The sequence below is a fragment of the Phlebotomus papatasi genome, chromosome 1, assembly GCF_024763615.1.
Source record: "Phlebotomus papatasi isolate M1 chromosome 1, Ppap_2.1, whole genome shotgun sequence".
Lineage (NCBI taxonomy): Eukaryota > Metazoa > Arthropoda > Insecta > Diptera > Psychodidae > Phlebotomus > Phlebotomus papatasi.
In genome coordinates this window covers 33,284,471-33,301,887 of record NC_077222.1, presented here as the reverse complement: position 1 = coordinate 33,301,887, position 17,417 = coordinate 33,284,471, and the positions used below count along the sequence as shown (strand labels likewise).

At 36.1% G+C, this 17,417-nt stretch overlaps 3 protein-coding genes across 9 annotated transcripts in view; 2 read left to right on the top strand and 1 right to left on the bottom strand.

The window, feature by feature from the left end:
- Positions 1 to 78: 78 nt before the first annotated feature.
- Positions 79 to 16,299, top strand: LOC129798853 (DNA replication ATP-dependent helicase/nuclease DNA2). Its single transcript, XM_055842273.1, has 5 exons — positions 79 to 513; positions 591 to 781; positions 3,871 to 4,791; positions 8,551 to 9,575; positions 15,367 to 16,299. Exons 1-5 carry the CDS (start codon positions 201 to 203, stop codon positions 16,244 to 16,246), a joined length of 3,330 nt encoding a protein of 1,109 aa, XP_055698248.1. The 5' UTR covers positions 79 to 200; the 3' UTR covers positions 16,247 to 16,299.
- LOC129798875 (coiled-coil domain-containing protein 86) lies at positions 16,228 to 17,062 on the bottom strand. Its single transcript, XM_055842336.1, has 3 exons — positions 16,847 to 17,062; positions 16,626 to 16,785; positions 16,228 to 16,568 (listed from the first exon to the last, which is right to left on the bottom strand). Exons 1-3 carry the CDS (start codon positions 16,917 to 16,919, stop codon positions 16,277 to 16,279), a joined length of 525 nt encoding a protein of 174 aa, XP_055698311.1. The 5' UTR covers positions 16,920 to 17,062; the 3' UTR covers positions 16,228 to 16,276.
- LOC129798850 (neurofibromin) overlaps positions 17,055 to 17,417 on the top strand; it is a 43,991-nt gene continuing 43,628 nt past the window's right edge. For 2 of the 7 annotated variants that reach the window (XM_055842264.1, XM_055842259.1), the window contains exon 1: positions 17,065 to 17,223. In XM_055842264.1, coding sequence (XP_055698239.1) covers positions 17,164 to 17,223 — 60 coding nt within the window. In that variant the 5' untranslated portion in view covers positions 17,065 to 17,163. Of the gene's footprint in view, positions 17,224 to 17,417 lie in introns of all 7 variants that reach the window. The other 5 variants (XM_055842258.1, XM_055842260.1, XM_055842262.1 and 2 more) reach the window with 5 other exon arrangements.

Genomic DNA, 17,417 nt, shown 5'->3' with positions numbered 1-17,417 from the left:
AAATAAAAAAATGCGGAAAATTTTTCTTTTGTCGCATCTGGCAACCCATTTTGGCGGAATCTGTCAAATCTGTGCACCATAACCTCACATTTCCCTTGGCGGAAATTAGCGGGCCGGGCGATAAGAGTCCAGTCCCGCAATATAATCACTGCAAAAAGTAGCAAGCGGCAAGGACAATTGTGAAATAATTCCCCGGGAATATGGATCCCAGCAAAAAGCCACGTTTGATTGAGGAAGATGGAAATGGTGTGCCTTTAAATGTGAGTGGATGGGATGATTGGGAGTTAGAGGACAAGGAGAATTGCTCCAACAATGCGCAACAGCGTCCGGGGACAAGTGCACCTATCAAAACCATTGATCTCACGCGATGGAGGCGATGCGAAGTAAAGTCCGTGACGAAATTCGACAGAGAAATCCATCTGAGCCTCATGGAGGACGATGTGGCACCGGAAAAAGCCCAAACAGGCCAATTGATCCTCTATGACACGTGGATTTCGACAGAAATCAATCCAAGTGAGTATCTCCCATCGGGAACAATTGCAATTCGGGTCAGGAGGCTCAGCTGAGTGGAACAAAATGCCCATTTTCAGTGGATACAGTTTCTGTGAAGGCGGTCTGGAGCCAGGAACAGCAGTGCCATGTCATAACACGGGACAAAGGGCTTTTGGTGGTGAATCCCGATGTTCTGGTGTCAGGAACTTCTCTCCTAGGGTCACTGTTTTGCGCCCGGAAAGGTGTCCTCGGGGAGTATTTTAGGAAAATAACCCCAGAAGTACAAATTGTGAGTATCCCGCCAAAAAGCTTAACCTCTTTCCTTTGCTCGCAGCCTCTTCTTTTGGTGGTTGCTATTGTTTTTTATCGAAGAGTTATATTGGGATATTGGGAAGGAATGACTAACACTAATTTTGTTAATTACTGTGATATTCTGAGCGTATTATTCTGAAATTTAACATTAATAAAAATTATTATAAAAAAATATTCAAATAAATAGGAAAATTGAATAGAGGCATAAAAAATAAAACAAATCTTATTTACAAAATAAAAAAAAAACTTTAAAAACCGAACACGATGTTGACAAAGCCTAAAAATAAATTAATAATTATTAATAAAATTGAATATTAGTCCGAAAAGATCAACATAACCTACACAGTAAAAAAATTTACAACCACTATGGTTGGTAATTTTTGCACGAGCATTTATGGTTGTGAGGTTTGTGTATTGGCATAGTTGTGTTTGTCATTTTTATAAAATGGCTTCCTGTTTATAATTTTCATTGTAGAGCAATTTTATTCGGTTTATGTGTATTATCCGTATTATCTGTGAAAAGTCTCTAAGATAATAATAAGAATAAGCTAAGAAAAAGAGGAAAAAAAAAGAAAAGAAACATGAAAAGAGGGTCTGAGACTTGAACCCATAACTTTGCGTTGATGGTTTCACGTTTTCCGGCCGCGCCACGAACTTGCTTACTTTTCTTAACTCTTTCTGGACCACAACATATCCAGCGAACGTATTTCAGTAAAACTCACTTTATTGTAAGTCTTAGTGGTCAAATATGATACTTTTGTTGAGAAAGAATTTTTTCCGCCTCTGGGAAATTGGAAAACTCATGGGTACTCTCGTCCCCAAAAGAACGAAAAGGAGACACACTTCAATTTTCCAAAAACCAATTAATATCAATTTTGTGAATAATTTTTGCGTGTCAAATTACTCCTTTACAATGTTGATCACTAAAGCAAGAAGAATTATTGACCAGTATCTTCTGAGATGTCCATGAAGTGGTCAAGAACACACCAAATTCCTGTTTTCCAACAGATTCCTCAAAATATTTCACACAATAACACTTTAAAACACATTTCTCTCAACACGATGTTATTGCAGACACATTAAGCTTTCTCAAGAGCCAAAAAAACACTTCCTTGACAATCACAATTCATTATAATCAGGGAGAATAGGAAAAACTTCCCTGAAAACAATCTTGCGTTGCCAAATGTCAAAATTATCGGCCATATTGGCAAAAATGTCATTCCCGCTTGGAATTTTCTTACAACCCGTCAAATAATATATGCAGATATCTTTAAGATTTCTGTAGAGAAAATCTACACGTCTACAGAATATCTGCAGATAATTCTGTAGATATTCTTACGAATTTTATTTGGGCTTGGGACAAAATTCGTCAGAATATTTCGGCAGATTTTCTGACGAATCTCTGACGAATTTCTGTAGATATTCTGCCGATTTTCTGTAGATTTTTTCTACATTCCAGACTTTCCAGACAAGATGTGTCAGAAGAGATGGAAAAATTTTTCACTGAAGTTTGCAAAATTCAATAGAGTTATTTTTTGTGATATCACGGTGTTTATATAAAATAAAGAATTCTGCGACGCTGTGTTACAAGTAGAGAAAAGTGAAGTGAAAACTTTAAGCAGAGTATCGACCTAAATTTCGTGTTTTTGTATCATTCCATGGGCGATTTTTAAAAAATGAGTATTTTTGCTCGCATCTTTTTACTTATTTAAAATGTTTAATCGGTAATGCTTGTTAAGCAGAGCATACCATTTTCTTTATAACTCCTACAGTTTCTACATAAATCAACAATATTTTTGTGAAGTAATGGACACAATGCCGATTTTCTCGGCAGAAATTCTACCGAAAATCTGTAGATTTTCTGCAGAAATTCTGCCGAAAATCTACAGATTTTCTAGCTTTCTAGATTTTCTAGATTCAGAGAAAATCTACAGATTTTCTCTGAATACACTGGAATATACCGTTAAAATTCAAAAAACCTCAGAGTAAAATCGGCAGGTAGAATAATGATTTGACGGGAAGTTGGTGTCAAAAAGCAAATGGCGGGCGTTGGCGGGATAACCTTACATTTGACCTCTAGATTTTTGCGGATGAGAGTACCCATCAAGTTTGAACAAGTTTTTTGAAAATTTAAGAAAAATTTGTTTTTCGAATTTATGTAATCTGTAATTGTTAGTTATCATACTTTGTGGCCCCAAGAGGTTTTTCCTTATTCTGGTCTAGAAATATCAAAAAGTCAGAACATCTGCAAGGAAGCAGAAAATCGAAAATTCACGATTTTTGACCAAGAATATCTTAGCTCAGGAGTTAATTAGGATCCTGCAAAAAATATCCTAGATTTGGACATCCTTATAGTTTGTAATCATCAACAAGAATCGGAATTTTATTGATTCTAGATAGTCTAAAAAAAATTGTTGTTTCCATGGGTACCCAGTGTCCCAAAGGAGACGAAAGAGTTAATCAAATGATGTCCTTTATTTTTTTCTTAAGTTTGTAAGATTAATCGGTTCCGCGACCCTCGACTACAGTCCCTGCCGTTATTATGAATTCCCAAAGACTGATTGAGTACAGGCGCTTTTATCCCTAGGGTTAGCTCTCTGAGTGAGAGGTGAAGGGTGTGCATCTTTTAAGAATACTTATTAGTGAGCATGTCCTCCGATGAGCATGAGAGTTTATGCAGAGGGCTAATGTGACTGTTGATTACATCAACAAACCCTTAACAAGAGTAATCTTGTGAAAGGCAGATTTCGAGCTGAAGTCTTCGTAACTATAAATACATTATACTTTATTGATTTTATAATCCTCATAAACCTAGCATTTCGAGTAACCTTTTAGAAAAATAATGAAGACGTCTACATTTTGATTATTGACAAGTTTTAGGCCAACAAAATTAAGAAACATTTAAAATTTCTTTAACCAAAGGCGATATTAACAAAGCCTTAAAAGTTTAATAATAATAATAATAATAATAAAATTTCTTTTGATTAAATGAAACAGCAAACTGTTTTGTAATCAGAATCTCTTCAAATATCTGATGCAAAATCCTCTTGCATTCCTTTAATTTAGATGACTATTGGATCAATGGTCCATGAACTTCTTCAAATGTGCCTTAAAAAGAATTTGGAGACTCAAGAACAAATCCTAGAAGAGTGCCGAGATTTGCTAGAAAACCAAAAGACAATTTTTCAAATTTATTCCGCCACTCTTGAAGCACAAAAAGCTGAGCAGGAAATGATGAACTTTGTGCCAAAGATTTATCAGTTCATTCAACGGTATTTGTTGAATCAACCGATGCCTCTGTTTCAGAAGTGGGATAATTTTGGGGGAACGATTGAGAGTGTGCAAGATATTGAAGAGAATATCTGGATGCCTCAATTGGGGCTCAAGGGCAAGGTGGATGTCGGTGTTCGAGTGCGAAAGAGAACTCCTGGTGGCCTTGAAGTCGTTAAGACAATACCAATGGAATTAAAAACCGGCCGAGCGACTTTTTCGCTAGAACACCGAGGCCAGTTGACCCTCTATCAAATGATGATGGGTGAATTCCACAGAGATACAGAGTCTGGGCTGCTTCTGTATCTCAGAGAGGGTATTTTGAGAGAACTTCAGCCCACGTGGAATGAAGTAAGAGATCTGATAATGATGCGCAACAGATTCATTGGATACTTGGCGTCTGAGAAAATTTATATGAATGATGAGGAACCCGAATTCAAGCTTCCAGAGCCAATAAGTCACCCAACTGCTTGTTCATCTTGCCCACTGAATACAATTTGCAGTGTATTCCTACTTAAATCTGATCAAAAGGATCTGGTAACGCCTCAACATTATCTTCACAAAGTTCTTGAGAAAGTGACTGAACATTTAAGTGAAATGGATGCAGATTACTTCATCAATTGGGTTCACATTGTATTCTATGAACATTTTCACGAACACGAAACCTTTAGTCATGAAAGAATCTGGACCAAAACACCAGAAGCACGGGAAGTAGAGGTAAGTTAAATCGCAAAATGATGTTTTTCATTTTTGGTAATAATAATAGTGATAGTGGACGGAAAGATAGATCTCTCTTGATTTTTACTCTTTAATTCTTCACAACGTTTCGAGGATGAATGTCCTCTTCATCAGGTTTCGAATTGGAGGAAAAATCACGTACAGGTGGGAAATTTACTGCTGCACTTCACTTGAACTTTTGCACAATTTTATACGGAGATGTTCACCATCCAAAAGGCTGACACAGAATGTAATTCATTCTGTGTGTAAAATTGTGTATAAAAGTTCAAGTGAAGTGCAGCAGTAAATTTTAATGAAGAGGACATTCATCCTCGAAACGTCGTGAAGAATTAAAGAGTAAAAATCAAGAGAGGTCTATCTTTCTGTCCACTATCTGCTACATCTCATCAGATCGAAAATTCATTTAGTTTCAAAGAAAATTCGTAAACTTTTCTGTAAACTTCAGAAACGCTTCTAGAAAAACGGATCCATTTTTAGGTATGATAACGGACGGTAATACGCTTCTAAGAACACCGAAAACATTTCTAGAAATGAAGATTCATATCCAAGAAACAGAAACATTTCTAGAAACACGGAAGTATTAATTTACAGTCAAGTGTGCCAATCCGGGCGCTTCGCTATCTGGATCGTTTATGACTAATCCACTTGAAATAATATTTTTATTTTTATTTCCGTAATATAGTCACTACAGTAGCATAATATAACTATTTAACACTTGGAAGGACCCTAGTGGCAGCCGCTGCCAATTTAGTTTTCAATTTAATTTTTTATAGTGAAGAATATATTATTTCGCCTGGAGACCCGATTGAATGCGTGCAGAATTTATCTGGCTATTTTTTCGCTATAAAATTTTTAATAAAAATTAAATATTAATGTAAATATATTGCAAAAACAAAAAACTGCACTCGGAAGGACCAAGTGGCAGTTGCTGCCATATGCATTTTATATGGCAGTTTGACGTTCTGCAGATGTAATTTTCTTGATTGTTAGTGTATAAAAGCCTTAAAAGAACAAATTGAAAGTGTTTTTGCAAATTATTGAGAAGAATTATGGGAAATATTGAATTGGGAAATATGTATGAAATATGAATAATTATGGGAATTATTCAATTTTTTCTTATTTACCAAAGCTCAAAATCCATTTTGTTAAGCGAAGTTAATAGAAAATAGTTAATAGTATTAACTATTGTTCATATGTAGAATTTTTGCTTTGAAAAATAAGAGAAAAATTGAAATATTCAAAGGCTGCCGCATTCAAAGGCAGACCACTTTCCCTGACGCCATGATTCTGATAAAAATGAAAACATCGAATGGTTAAAAATATTTAGATACAGTACCCAAGGAGGTGAAATTTCTGATTCAGACACCAGAAAAGAACTGACTGAGGCTCCGAATGTTAAAATATATGTAAAAATATTAAAATATTATGTAAAATCCGATAAGTGGCAGCGGCTGCCACTTGGTCCTTCCGTGACACTTTTAGTTAGGGTTCTTCGAAGTGTTAAGTTTGAGAAAAAGCAAAAATAATATTTTTATCCATTAAATAAGTGAGTGTAATCGACTCATTTCAATCTTGTGCCAGCTGGGTTCTTCACTAAAAATTTTCTAGCAGTGATATTTTCGCTAATGGCAGCTGGTTGATTGAAAACATTTATTGTTTTTTCCTTGTGAAAAAAGTATTTTAAATCCAAAGATTTAATTAAAAGTGAATTAGCGAAAAGGCGACCCAGTTAGTGCATGCTGACTTATTTAAGTATTATCATTATTTTATAAATTTTCTTTAATATTTTTGATAATTTTTTTTATAGGGTAAGTGTGCCAAATTTCGGCCAGCTTCTAATTTCGGCCACTTTGAGTGTAATTTCGGACAAGCAAATAAATAAATTAAAATGATGTATGTAATCTTCGAATAGTCAATGAATTCATTTTGCTTTTTAATATTTATTCACTTTAGGATGTACAGTAGAGTCTTCTAAATTCGAACGCTCGGGGGGTATTTTTGACATTTCACACCTCCCAAATTCGAACGATTTTTTCAAAACTAACGAAATTTATGTGAGATTAAATTTTACTTTGAAACAAATTCCTGTACTTTCTCACAATTCTTAGTGGTGACATACTTCCTTTTCACTTTATACGATCATAATGTATCTAAACATTCAGGAAGAAGCACATAAATATGATTTTCATTCATCCAAAATGCGAATTTTTTAACCTAACCTCACAATTGACATTTTGAATCCAAACGTCGGTCGTTCGAATTTGAGAGATTCAGATTTGAGAGACTCTACTGTAGTAACACAAAGATCGTTAAATTTTAGGTACAATTTGAATTTAAATTGTGTTGTAAAAACTCAGTGTGGAAATAGTCTTACCAAAAATGTGACAGATCGATTGTGTTTCTAGCAGTCTTGCGATTTGTTGTGAAGTGCAGAAGGTTTTCCTTCGGTGTTTTTCATGAAAATTGATTAGTTTTCATTTAAGATTGTTTCTGTTTATGTTAATAGTGACTCATTCTTTAAATTTCGGGTAAAATTTCCCAGCTGGATCCTGTATTTCGCGTAAAAAAGTACATACTTTGTGAGCGTCTCTCCGGTGAGGTAGTGTTGCCTATTCCGGCAAGATCTTTTGCTTTTCTAAATTTCTTATTCATTTTATGTTTTGTTTTTTCAATTTCTGAGTTTTCCAATTTCCAGAGAAAAAAACCATAGCTTCCATGAAAGCTTCCTTTTCCTTTCCAAGGAAAAGGACTTGAAAGAGTTCAGGAAGGGCAAATTGCTACGGGAATCTGCGCGTTAATTTGAGATGCTATTCTTTAGGTTTTCAGGACAAATTACACGGAAGATCTCAGGGCTTGTGGGTCATGTAAATGTATTAAACTAAATATTAAACTCGTTCCGTATGACGTTTTGAAATTTTCAATCCGTTGCTTCACAAAAGGTGGTCACAAACAAGGTGGCCGGAATTTCACTCAAAGTGGCCGGAATACTACCCAAAGCAATGTCCACATTTTTATTAATTTTTCAATATTTTGGGAAGTGATTTAAAGAAAACAAAGATGATAAACTAGTTTTTAAGGTTCCACACAACCCTCCTGAAAAGGAAGGAACAAAAAATATCAATATGAATTAAAAATATTGCATTTCAAAATTAGGCCTTCGGTGTTTATTTGCAACTATGCCGAAATTTGGCACACTTACCCTATTATGTTTCTAAATGAAACAGTGAATAATTCTATGGTTTTAGAAGAAGTAAAAAAGAATTTCATCAGTCCAAAAAGAAACGTTTAATTAGCACTCTTCGCAAAACGATCCAGTTACCCCATGCATTAAAATTAAAAGTTTACTTAATTTACTAACCATATTGAGTTGGTTCACAAACAGAATTTCTAACCAAAGAATCATAGGTCTTATAAGCTGTACAAGCTTTACTTAATCATATATGCCACCTCTTTTCAATCAGGAATTTCTTAAATAATTTAAGAAAAAACTACTTAAAGGTTTAAGCCCAATCGGAAAACATGGTATTTCTTTAGGCTTAGGTGAGATTCTTAGGATCCCCACTTAAAATAATACAGTTTTACTATTATTACTCATGATTCAGTTTGTACCACAAAATGGCTCACAAGAATTGTAAATGAATTTGCCTTTACCATTCGCCAGTGATGATTTCATGGATTTCATAATTCCGCGAAATGTGTATTATCAGCAAAATTAAGTGGATTATTTCACTTCTTTAGGGCTTTACTTTGGCCTATTTGGTCATCTTGACCAACCCCACTCTCCAGGGAAATCGCTACGTGACAGAATTTCACGTGGATAAATCCCGTCCGGGAGGCAGTAAAAGGGATTGTCTTACAGCGGGATTCTCCCTTGGGGATTATTTGATTGTTAGTACATCCCAGAAAATTGCTGTGGCCACTGGGACTGTCCTTTCAATTGATCCATGGAGCATCTGCTTGTCTCTCGAGCGCGATCTTCGAGCATTGTATCGCCATGAAGTCTTCCATATTGATCGCTTCGAGAGCAAGATGAGCATGACATTCAATTTGACCAATTTGGGAGCTCTGTTGGAGAATACTGAGAGGAGTAATGAACTCAGGAGGTTGATTGTGGAGAAAATTCCTCCGAAAGGTTCACCCGACGTCCAAAGGATTACTCACGAAGCTTTCTGGAATTTGAATGATGATCAAATGGATGCTATCGTGAAGAGTGTCCATTTGCAGGAGTACATGCTTCTGGAAGGACTGCCAGGAACTGGAAAGACTGAGACAATTATTGCCATTGTGAGATATTTTCATCGCCAGGGGAAATCTGTTCTAATCACAAGTCACACAAATGCTGCTGTGGACAATTTCCTGGAGCGTCTGATACCATTTGATGTGCCATTTATGAGATTGGGATCTGTGTCTAGAATCTCACCGAAACTCCATCACTACACAGAATCCTTCCTCACGCGCGAATGTTCCACAGTTGATGATCTCGATGTTGCTTTCTATCGCTGCGGAATTGTGGGAGTCACTTGCATGGGATGCAATCATCCTTTGCTCATCCAGAGACAATTTGACCTGTGTATTGTCGATGAGGCTACTCAAGTTTTCCAGCCGACCATCTTGAGGCCACTTTTATCTGCTAAAAAATTCATTCTCGTGGGTGATCCTCATCAACTGCCACCGCTCATAAAGTCTGACCAAGCTCTGGAAATGGGAGGCGGAGAGAGTCTCTTCAAGCGCCTTCAAACTCCGGAATCTGTGGCTACGCTCAGGTAAGTTCCTCTTTTCATTGAAATTATTCATGCTTCTGAAGATCAGCAATAATTTTCTGTGCTTTTGAGTTTATCAACATTGACTTTCTTCCATAATTAACCCACTGTTGCTAGGAATATTTTGCCTCCAAGATCCAAAAATACATTAAAATAAAATATTGTTTCTCTGAGATATTTTGAGATCGTGTTTGATCTCTCGAGAGTTCAGCTATGACGTAAAAGTAATTGGATAGAAATATTTGATGAATTTGAGTGTTTTGGATAGGATATCAAATTTTACTAAAAATATCTTTTCCAAAAATTTTCTAATTTCGATTAAAATATAATTTTATAAAAAAATAATTTCTAAAACTTTTTTTGGATAGAGTAATGGTTAAAAATGATTTTAAAAAATAGGCCACGCCCCTTCAGCATTTTTGTCTAAATAAAATTTAAACTGAGAATTTTAAAAAATCTCATCAAACTTTTCATTTTTAATGTGTTATAACTATTTAATTTATTTAATCTCGGTTATAGAAAAGTTCCTCCCACTAAGTAAAAATAAAACACACCCTCAATAGGGCTATAGAATGAAGGAAGGAAACAGTGAATTTCACAGATTTTTTTCAGAAACTTCTACATTTTTTTTTACATGGAACAAATTTATCTTGATTTAACCCTTTAAGGACGATTGGGACACCGGTGTCCCATAAAGAAAATAATTTTTCCTGACTACCTAAAGTTATTTTTTTCTAATGTCTGTACATAATTGTAAAGTAGAAGGTTGAAGGGATCTACAATATTTTTTGCAAGTCTCTAGCTATTTGCTATGTAGTAAATATTTAAGCTCAAAAATCGCGAATTTTTAAATTCTGAAATTCATAATTGATTTTATTTATTTTTGATACTTCTAGTATTTTTTAAGCAAAACCCTTTTGGCAATAAAAACTACAATACTCATACGTAATATTAGGTGAGATTCTTAACAATTCTTAATTCTTAACAATCTCACCTACTATAATCCTAACAAAATTTCATGTCGTCCGATCGACCTCAAACTTGGCCAAAATGTGTTTCGCCACTTCCTGATCACGAATATATATGTGGCTATTTTACGTTCCCGGCCGGCCGCTCTTTGGAGCTTAATAGCTCCTAAACTAAAAAAGATATCGACTTGCGGTTTTCGGCAAAGGTTATATATCGGGTGAAAATTGCAACTTGGTGCATTGACCCCCCACCCCCCACCCCTCCTTCCGCCATTTTGAAGACCCCCCTTTTTTTGTTTTCTCAATAGCTCCGCCCCTATGGCATCGAGCAGGCTCAAATTTTAGTATGTTATAGCTGGGCCTTAGAGCTTTCCATCAATATTAAACTTAAGGTCCCCCGACCCCCCTGCCCCAGCTATAAGGGTCCAAAAAAAAATTCTTAAAATGGCCATAACTCCTGTTCTAATTGTCAGACCTTAAAAAATGAGGGCTTTTTGGAAAGCTCTCATGAAGTGCCACTTCTCCTTCTAACATCGTAAGTTCATAAAACCACCGCTAGGGGCGCTATTATTAAAAAAAAAATTTTAAATCTTAAAAGTTAAATAACTCAAAAATTCCTTATGCAATCGGGCTGAAATTTTAGTATGTTGTAGCCGTTGATTATACCTATCAAACAAAAAAAAAAACCTTAAGTCGATCCATAACCCCTGACCCGAGCTATAAGGGGTCAAAGTTCGAACATTGACCGGCCTCTATCTCCGGTTCTAATTAACATAGCGGCCTAAATTTTACCTTTTTGGTTTCGTCTCGATGAGCACTTTCAGATGGAAGTTCAAAAATTCACCACAGGTGGCGCTGCGATAGCGTCAAAATTCAACGAAATTCAAACTCATTTTTCTCAAAAACGGCATTGTGCAAGTTAATCAAATTTTAGTATGTTGTAGTCCAGTCTAGGACGTTTTCAAAATGGTGCGTAAGTGCGCTGTGGTTTCATTAGAACCGGAGATATGAGGGGTCAAAGTTCACGAAATTCAAAAAATCATATCTCCGGTTCAATTTGACCGATTTTGATGAGTGAGGGCTTAAACGAAAGATCTCACCAAATGCTACAACTTTCTAGAACACTTCAACTTCGTGGGACCAACACCAGGGGCGCCACAGTCGAAAAACCAATTTCAATATCACATAACCTCAATTATATCGACTGTCGCTGAACCGATTTTGATGATTACTTCAACATAATTGTAGAGAACATTTGTCTCTATATTTCGTCCATACATCATTTTTCGATCAGATAATGCGATATGTCCGATTTTGTCGTTTAAGTGTGAAAAAATTGATTTTTTCCATAATAACGCTTTGAAACCACTCAGATGCCAATTTGATTGACTACTTCTGCTCGACAAAGACATTTAAAATAGGGTTTTAAATGGAAAGTCTCACAAAATACAACAATTCTTTGATATAGTTGAAGTTCATCAAATGAGCACTTGGGGCGCTCTGGTCGAAAAAACGAGTTCAGAAACAAACAACCTCGATTATCTCGGCTTCTGATTAATCGATTAGATCAAGTTCTACGGCAAAATTATAGAGAACATTCTGGTCTACATTTCACCCATATATCACTTTTCTGTCACTCCATCCAAATCTTTGATATTTTGGTTTAAATACAAAATTTGTATAATTTCACGAATTTGATTCAAGATAACTGAATGGCGTCTCCCAACTCCAGCTCTAAATCGAATTTGCATGCATTCCGAGTTAGCTCACGTTAAGAATCTCACCTACATAAGCCGGTTAGGATTATCTGTCCCTTTCTTACTGTTTTGCTTATATGATCGTAAAATTTGTATAGGAAAAATTAAACGCAATCTTCGCGAAAAAATGGTTTGTGTCTTGGCTAGAAGTATAAGTCTGTCATTGAAAAAAATTTAATTGAAAAAGTTATTCTAAACAATCTATCTTCTACACAAAATTTGCTCTTTTAAAACAATGACCTTTCTGTCCACAATGATAGGAAAAATTTGCTTTAGAAAAGCATTGTTTTTTAATGGTTCCCAGCGTGTAGAGGCCTTTAGAAAAAGGGTAGACTCTCGCTAATTCGGTTCTTTGAAGATCGGGCTACGTTTTAATTCGGGCATCAGTTAAATTTGAAAAAAGTTTGTTGACATTTTCCAGGTTTGATTCTGATTATCGAATGAAGCAAATGTTCTTAAATTTGCCACGGTTTGTCTTAGTTGTGATCGTTGTGATATAATTTTGCATTATTAAAGTTTACGAGCTTGTCTAGTAATGTCCGAAATAATCTTATTTTCTGAAACTTCTGAAATAATCAACTTTGAAACTTTGCATGCAATCTTTATCATTAAAAAAAATTAGGGCCCTAGGGTGACTGTACCAAATTTCGGCATAGTTTGCATGCAAGTGCCAAAGTCTTCAGTATAAAATGTAATATTTTTAATACACATTGATTTCTTTGTTACTTCTTTTTAAAGAGCGTTGCTTGAACAGTGTACGTTATTTATCGTCTATGTTTTCTCTAAAATTATTTTTTAATACATTTTAAAATAATAAAAAAACAGCTTAGAGGGCTTAGAGTAATATTTCGCCCACATTGATTCTCAGAGTTCTTTCCCTTTCCGGCATTCTTTCAGTCTTTTCGCATTATATAGTTCGTACAAATGACATTTTTTGTAAGTGGCCGAAATTGCAAGCTGCCCGAAATTTGGTACAATTACCCTATCTCTTCCAGTTTCCCAATTAAAATATTCGACTTTGAAGATTTGCTAATAATTTCGGACAATTTAAATAATATAAAAAGATTTGAGGGTTTATCTTTTCTCTCTTTTCTGATTTCTGAGATATTTGTCTTAAAAATTTTGCATAAAATCTTGAGCATTTTTTTAAATATCCAAAGTTTAGGCCAGTAGCGTCCGAAATAATCAACTTTGAAGTTTTGCATGCAATCTTGAGCATTTTTCTAAGAGGTAAATTAAGGAAACTTTAGGGTTCTATCTTTTCCAGTTTCTTAGATAATCGACTTTAAAGTTTTGTATATAATTTAGGACATTTGCTTAAAAAAAATTTAAGTTTCATTGGCTTATCTCTTCCAGTTTCCTAAATTTCGGCCTTAAAGTTTTGTAAACATTTTTGGACTTTTTCTTAAAAAAAATATTCAAAAGTTTGGGGGGTTATCTCTTCTAGTTACTGACTGAGGAAGTCGACTTTATAGGCTCAATTTTGGACGTTTTAAAAAATATGGAAGGGTTTAGGGGACTGGCGGGACTGGCCTATCTCTTCTTGTCTCCGAGGTAATTAATTTAGAAAGTTTGCATACAATTTTAAGCATTTTCTAACGAAAATTTAGAGAATTTACAAGCTCTTCTAGTTTCTGAGACAATTGCCTAATTAAATGCGTAAAGGTGTCTACATATTGGGACTCATTTTCGTCAAAAATTACATTTTTGACAGAATTTTGACGTTTTCACCTAGGGTGAAGTGATACAAGTTGGACATAGTGTTACAAGTTGGACAATTCGGTGGTATACAAGTTGGATATGGCTTTTTTCTTGATAAATACAGTCCAAAATTTGTTTTTAAGCACAAGGAATCAAATTATAAAGCTAAAGCATTAAAAATATACAAATAAAAATGAAGTAGTAAATTTATCAAGACAAAAAGCCCTGTCCAAATTATACCATTGTCCAACTTGTACTACTTTAACTTTACTCTATAGAGCCAATGCAGACGATTTTCTTAAAAAAAAGCAATTTTTGACGAAAATTGTACCCAATATGTAGATACAGTAGACTCTCGCAAATTCGGCTCTTTTAAGATCGGGCTACTTTTTAATTCGGGCAGCGGTTACATTTGAAAAAAGTTTGTTGCCATTTTTCAAGTTTGATTATGATTATCAAATGAATCAAATATGGTCAAATTTGGTATGGTTTGTCTTAGTTTTGATGTGATTTTGCATTATTGAGGGATTTTCATGCAATTTACGTTATATATGAGTGTGTAAACGTAAACTCAATATCTATATGCACATGAATAAAAAATCGTTGCATTTCAAAAAGTTTGTCGCCCGAATTTCTCTCTAACTCGGCTGACATTTCGGTCCCATATGCCCGAATTTGAGAGAGTCTACTGTACCTTAATAAATAGAAAGGGGTGTGGCGTGTGACCTATAATTAAAATGCATTGAACTTTGCGCGTATTTATTCGGTTTGTACAGTAGACTCTCGCAAATTCGGCTCTTTTAAGATCGGGCTACTTTTAAATTCGGGCAGCGGTTACATTTGAAAAAAGTTTGTTGTCATTTTTCAAGTTTGATTATGATTATCAAATGAATCAAATATGCTCAAATTTGGCATGGTTTGTCTTAGTTTTAATGTGATTTTGCATTATTGAGGGATTTTCATGCAATTTACGATATATATCAGTGTGTAAACTCAATATCTATATGCACATGTCGCCCGAATTTCTGTCTAATTCGGCTGACATTTCGGTCCTATATGCCCGAATTTGAGAGAGTCTACTGTAATTATCTTTAGTCGGTCAAAACTTCCAAAGGGGGCGTGGCTTAAAATATTTTTTGAGTGGAAATTACTCAAATTACTGCAATATGTATCTTGTGTATCTCAATGCAAAATTGGATGAAATTCTTTTAGAGATTAGTGGGATTAGCAGAGATTCCCTACTATCTCTTTTAAAATTTATTTTTGCTATTTTTAATTAAGTATTTTTAATTTTTCTGTTGAAATGAAGGATTTTGCCTCTTAATTAATTTAGTTTGATTCAATTGATCCTCAATGGATCTCTTTCAGGGCTCAATATCGTATGAATGCAACAATAACGAGCGTTGCCAACAATCTTTCCTACAACGGACTCCTATCCTGCGCCAATGATACAGTAGCCAACAGTGTTATTCAGTATGCTCCTGAAATGATCTTTAGCGAAGAGAGCACACCTCCATGGCTGTACAAAACGCTAAGCACGGACCTCAACATGGCTTTTATCTACGTGGACACGGGATATACTACTGGACGTCACATAGACCTCACCAAGCAGATCAACATTGATCCGTCTAGCAAAGTAGAGCTCAATTTTCAAGTGGACTCCTTTCCGGACACCAATGTCCATCACTTGAGCACGAATATTTGCGAAGCTGCCCTGTGTCTGTACATTGTGCGGTCGCTGAATGAACTGGGAATTGATTGCAGGGATATTGGGATTATTGCTCCATTTAGGGCTCAAGTGATCCTCCTGCAGCAACTGATTGTGAAGTTCAATGAGGTTTTTGGCTTTTCTTCGGGGACTGGAGTGGAAGTGAATACGGTGGATCAGTTTCAGGGCAGGGAGAAGAGTGTGATTATCTATTCGTGTGTCAGCAATTGCAACACGAAGGATCACTTGTGCGAAGTGGACAAGAGGATTATGGGGAGCAGTGAACGGTTTGCCGTGGCTATGACTAGAGCAAAGCACAAGTGCATTATTATTGGGAATTATTCATCGTTGGAATTTATCGATCCCTTTCGGAACTTGAAGCAGGGAATGCTTCCGGAAGGATTTATCAGACTGACAAATGGGGATTTGGGATTCAAGTGGCCAGACGTTTTGCGTCATTTTGTTGATGTTTACAGGAAAAATTATCGCCTCCTGGAGGCTCCAATTTTTCACACAAAGGATTCTTTTGATGATTTTTGAAGTGTTTTACTTTATTTTGAGGGAATTACATTAAATCGCTTTGACTGTGCTTAGATCACGTTTCTCAATCATTCGCAGCTGCTTCTTCCGGATCCTCTTCAACTTGGCGGGATTTTTGATGATCTGCACTATCTCGGATTTACGCTGATTCTCCAGTTTGCGTTTTTCATTCTCCTCACGGCGCTGCTTCAGTTGCTCTTTTTCCTGCTGCTTCTGCTCCTTGATGGACCTGGAGAGTTCCTTGATTTGCTTGATTTCTTCGCGAAGTTGCTCTTTCTTCTCGAATGTTCTTCTGTGGAGGGATTTCTTGATGGTGGAAAATCTACAAGGGGAGCAATTGTTAAGGATATCCTGGGAATTTAATGTCTAATAATTCTACTTCTGCTTCTGAGACTTCCAGACACGACCACTCTTGGGAATGCCACGAGGAACATCATTTCCTTTCTTTGCCTTTGCAGGGGCGGACTTTTTGGAAGAAGGATTTAAGGGTTTATTGGTGTCTGGAGGAGGATTTGCAGGCACTGCCGAGGAATTTTCCGCTGAAACGGAAGGAAAACTTTATGTGCATCCCAGGAACCCTGCGGTAAACAATTAATTTACTCGAATCTGTGTCCATTTTCTCACTGTTTCCGGTTTCCGGAAGCTTCTTTGGTGACTTCTTTGTCCTTCCCATTGCACTTCACCCCAGGAATTTACTAATAATCTCAATTTTAAGAAGGAATAAAGAGAAACTGCAGAAAAAACACTAAAAACAGCGTGGGAAAATTTTGAGGTTATGTCAAATGGAGAAGCAACACGTCAAAATTCCAGTGCGCGAGTTTGTCAAAAAAGCCCATTGTCAGAAAGTTTTGTGCTCTTGACTTTTTGCAGAAAATCAGTGATAAAACGCCCCAAAATCCCATAAAAAATATCACACAATGGCGACCCAGAAGCCCGGGGAGTGGGCAAATTCGCTGTTGATGCGTTTCGAGGAGCAGGTGAGTGGGAAAATGAGCATGAAAATGCTACCATCGGAGGACTCCTCCTGCTTGTAGGAGAGCCCCAAAGAGAAAAAATCAATAATTTTCTGGGCCGCTGTCACTGTGTGAGTGCGATGGGGAGTGTGTGTGAGTGAGATGGGGCATTGTTTTGATTTTGTGCGGTATCACGTGGACAGCATGTGCGACAGGGA

What these genes read in the sequence shown, in the direction of transcription:
- LOC129798853 (XM_055842273.1), top strand. Translation starts at nt 201, where the DNA reads ATGGATCCCAGCAAAAAGCCACGTTTGATTGAGGAAGATGGAAATGGT. An exon ending in TAACCCCAGAAGTACAAATT is followed by an intron (nt 782 to 3,870) that starts GTGAGTATCCCG and finishes CCTTTAATTTAG; the next exon opens with ATGACTATTGGATCAATGGT. An exon ending in GAATCTGTGGCTACGCTCAG is followed by an intron (nt 9,576 to 15,366) that starts GTAAGTTCCTCT and finishes GATCTCTTTCAG; the next exon opens with GGCTCAATATCGTATGAATG.
- LOC129798875 (XM_055842336.1), bottom strand. Translation starts at nt 16,919, where the DNA reads ATGGGAAGGACAAAGAAGTCACCAAAGAAGCTTCCGGAAACCGGAAAC. An exon ending in GAAAATGGACACAGATTCGA is followed by an intron (nt 16,786 to 16,846) that starts GTAAATTAATTG and finishes CTTCCGTTTCAG; the next exon opens with CGGAAAATTCCTCGGCAGTG. An exon ending in TGGAAGTCTCAGAAGCAGAA is followed by an intron (nt 16,569 to 16,625) that starts GTAGAATTATTA and finishes CTCCCCTTGTAG; the next exon opens with ATTTTCCACCATCAAGAAAT.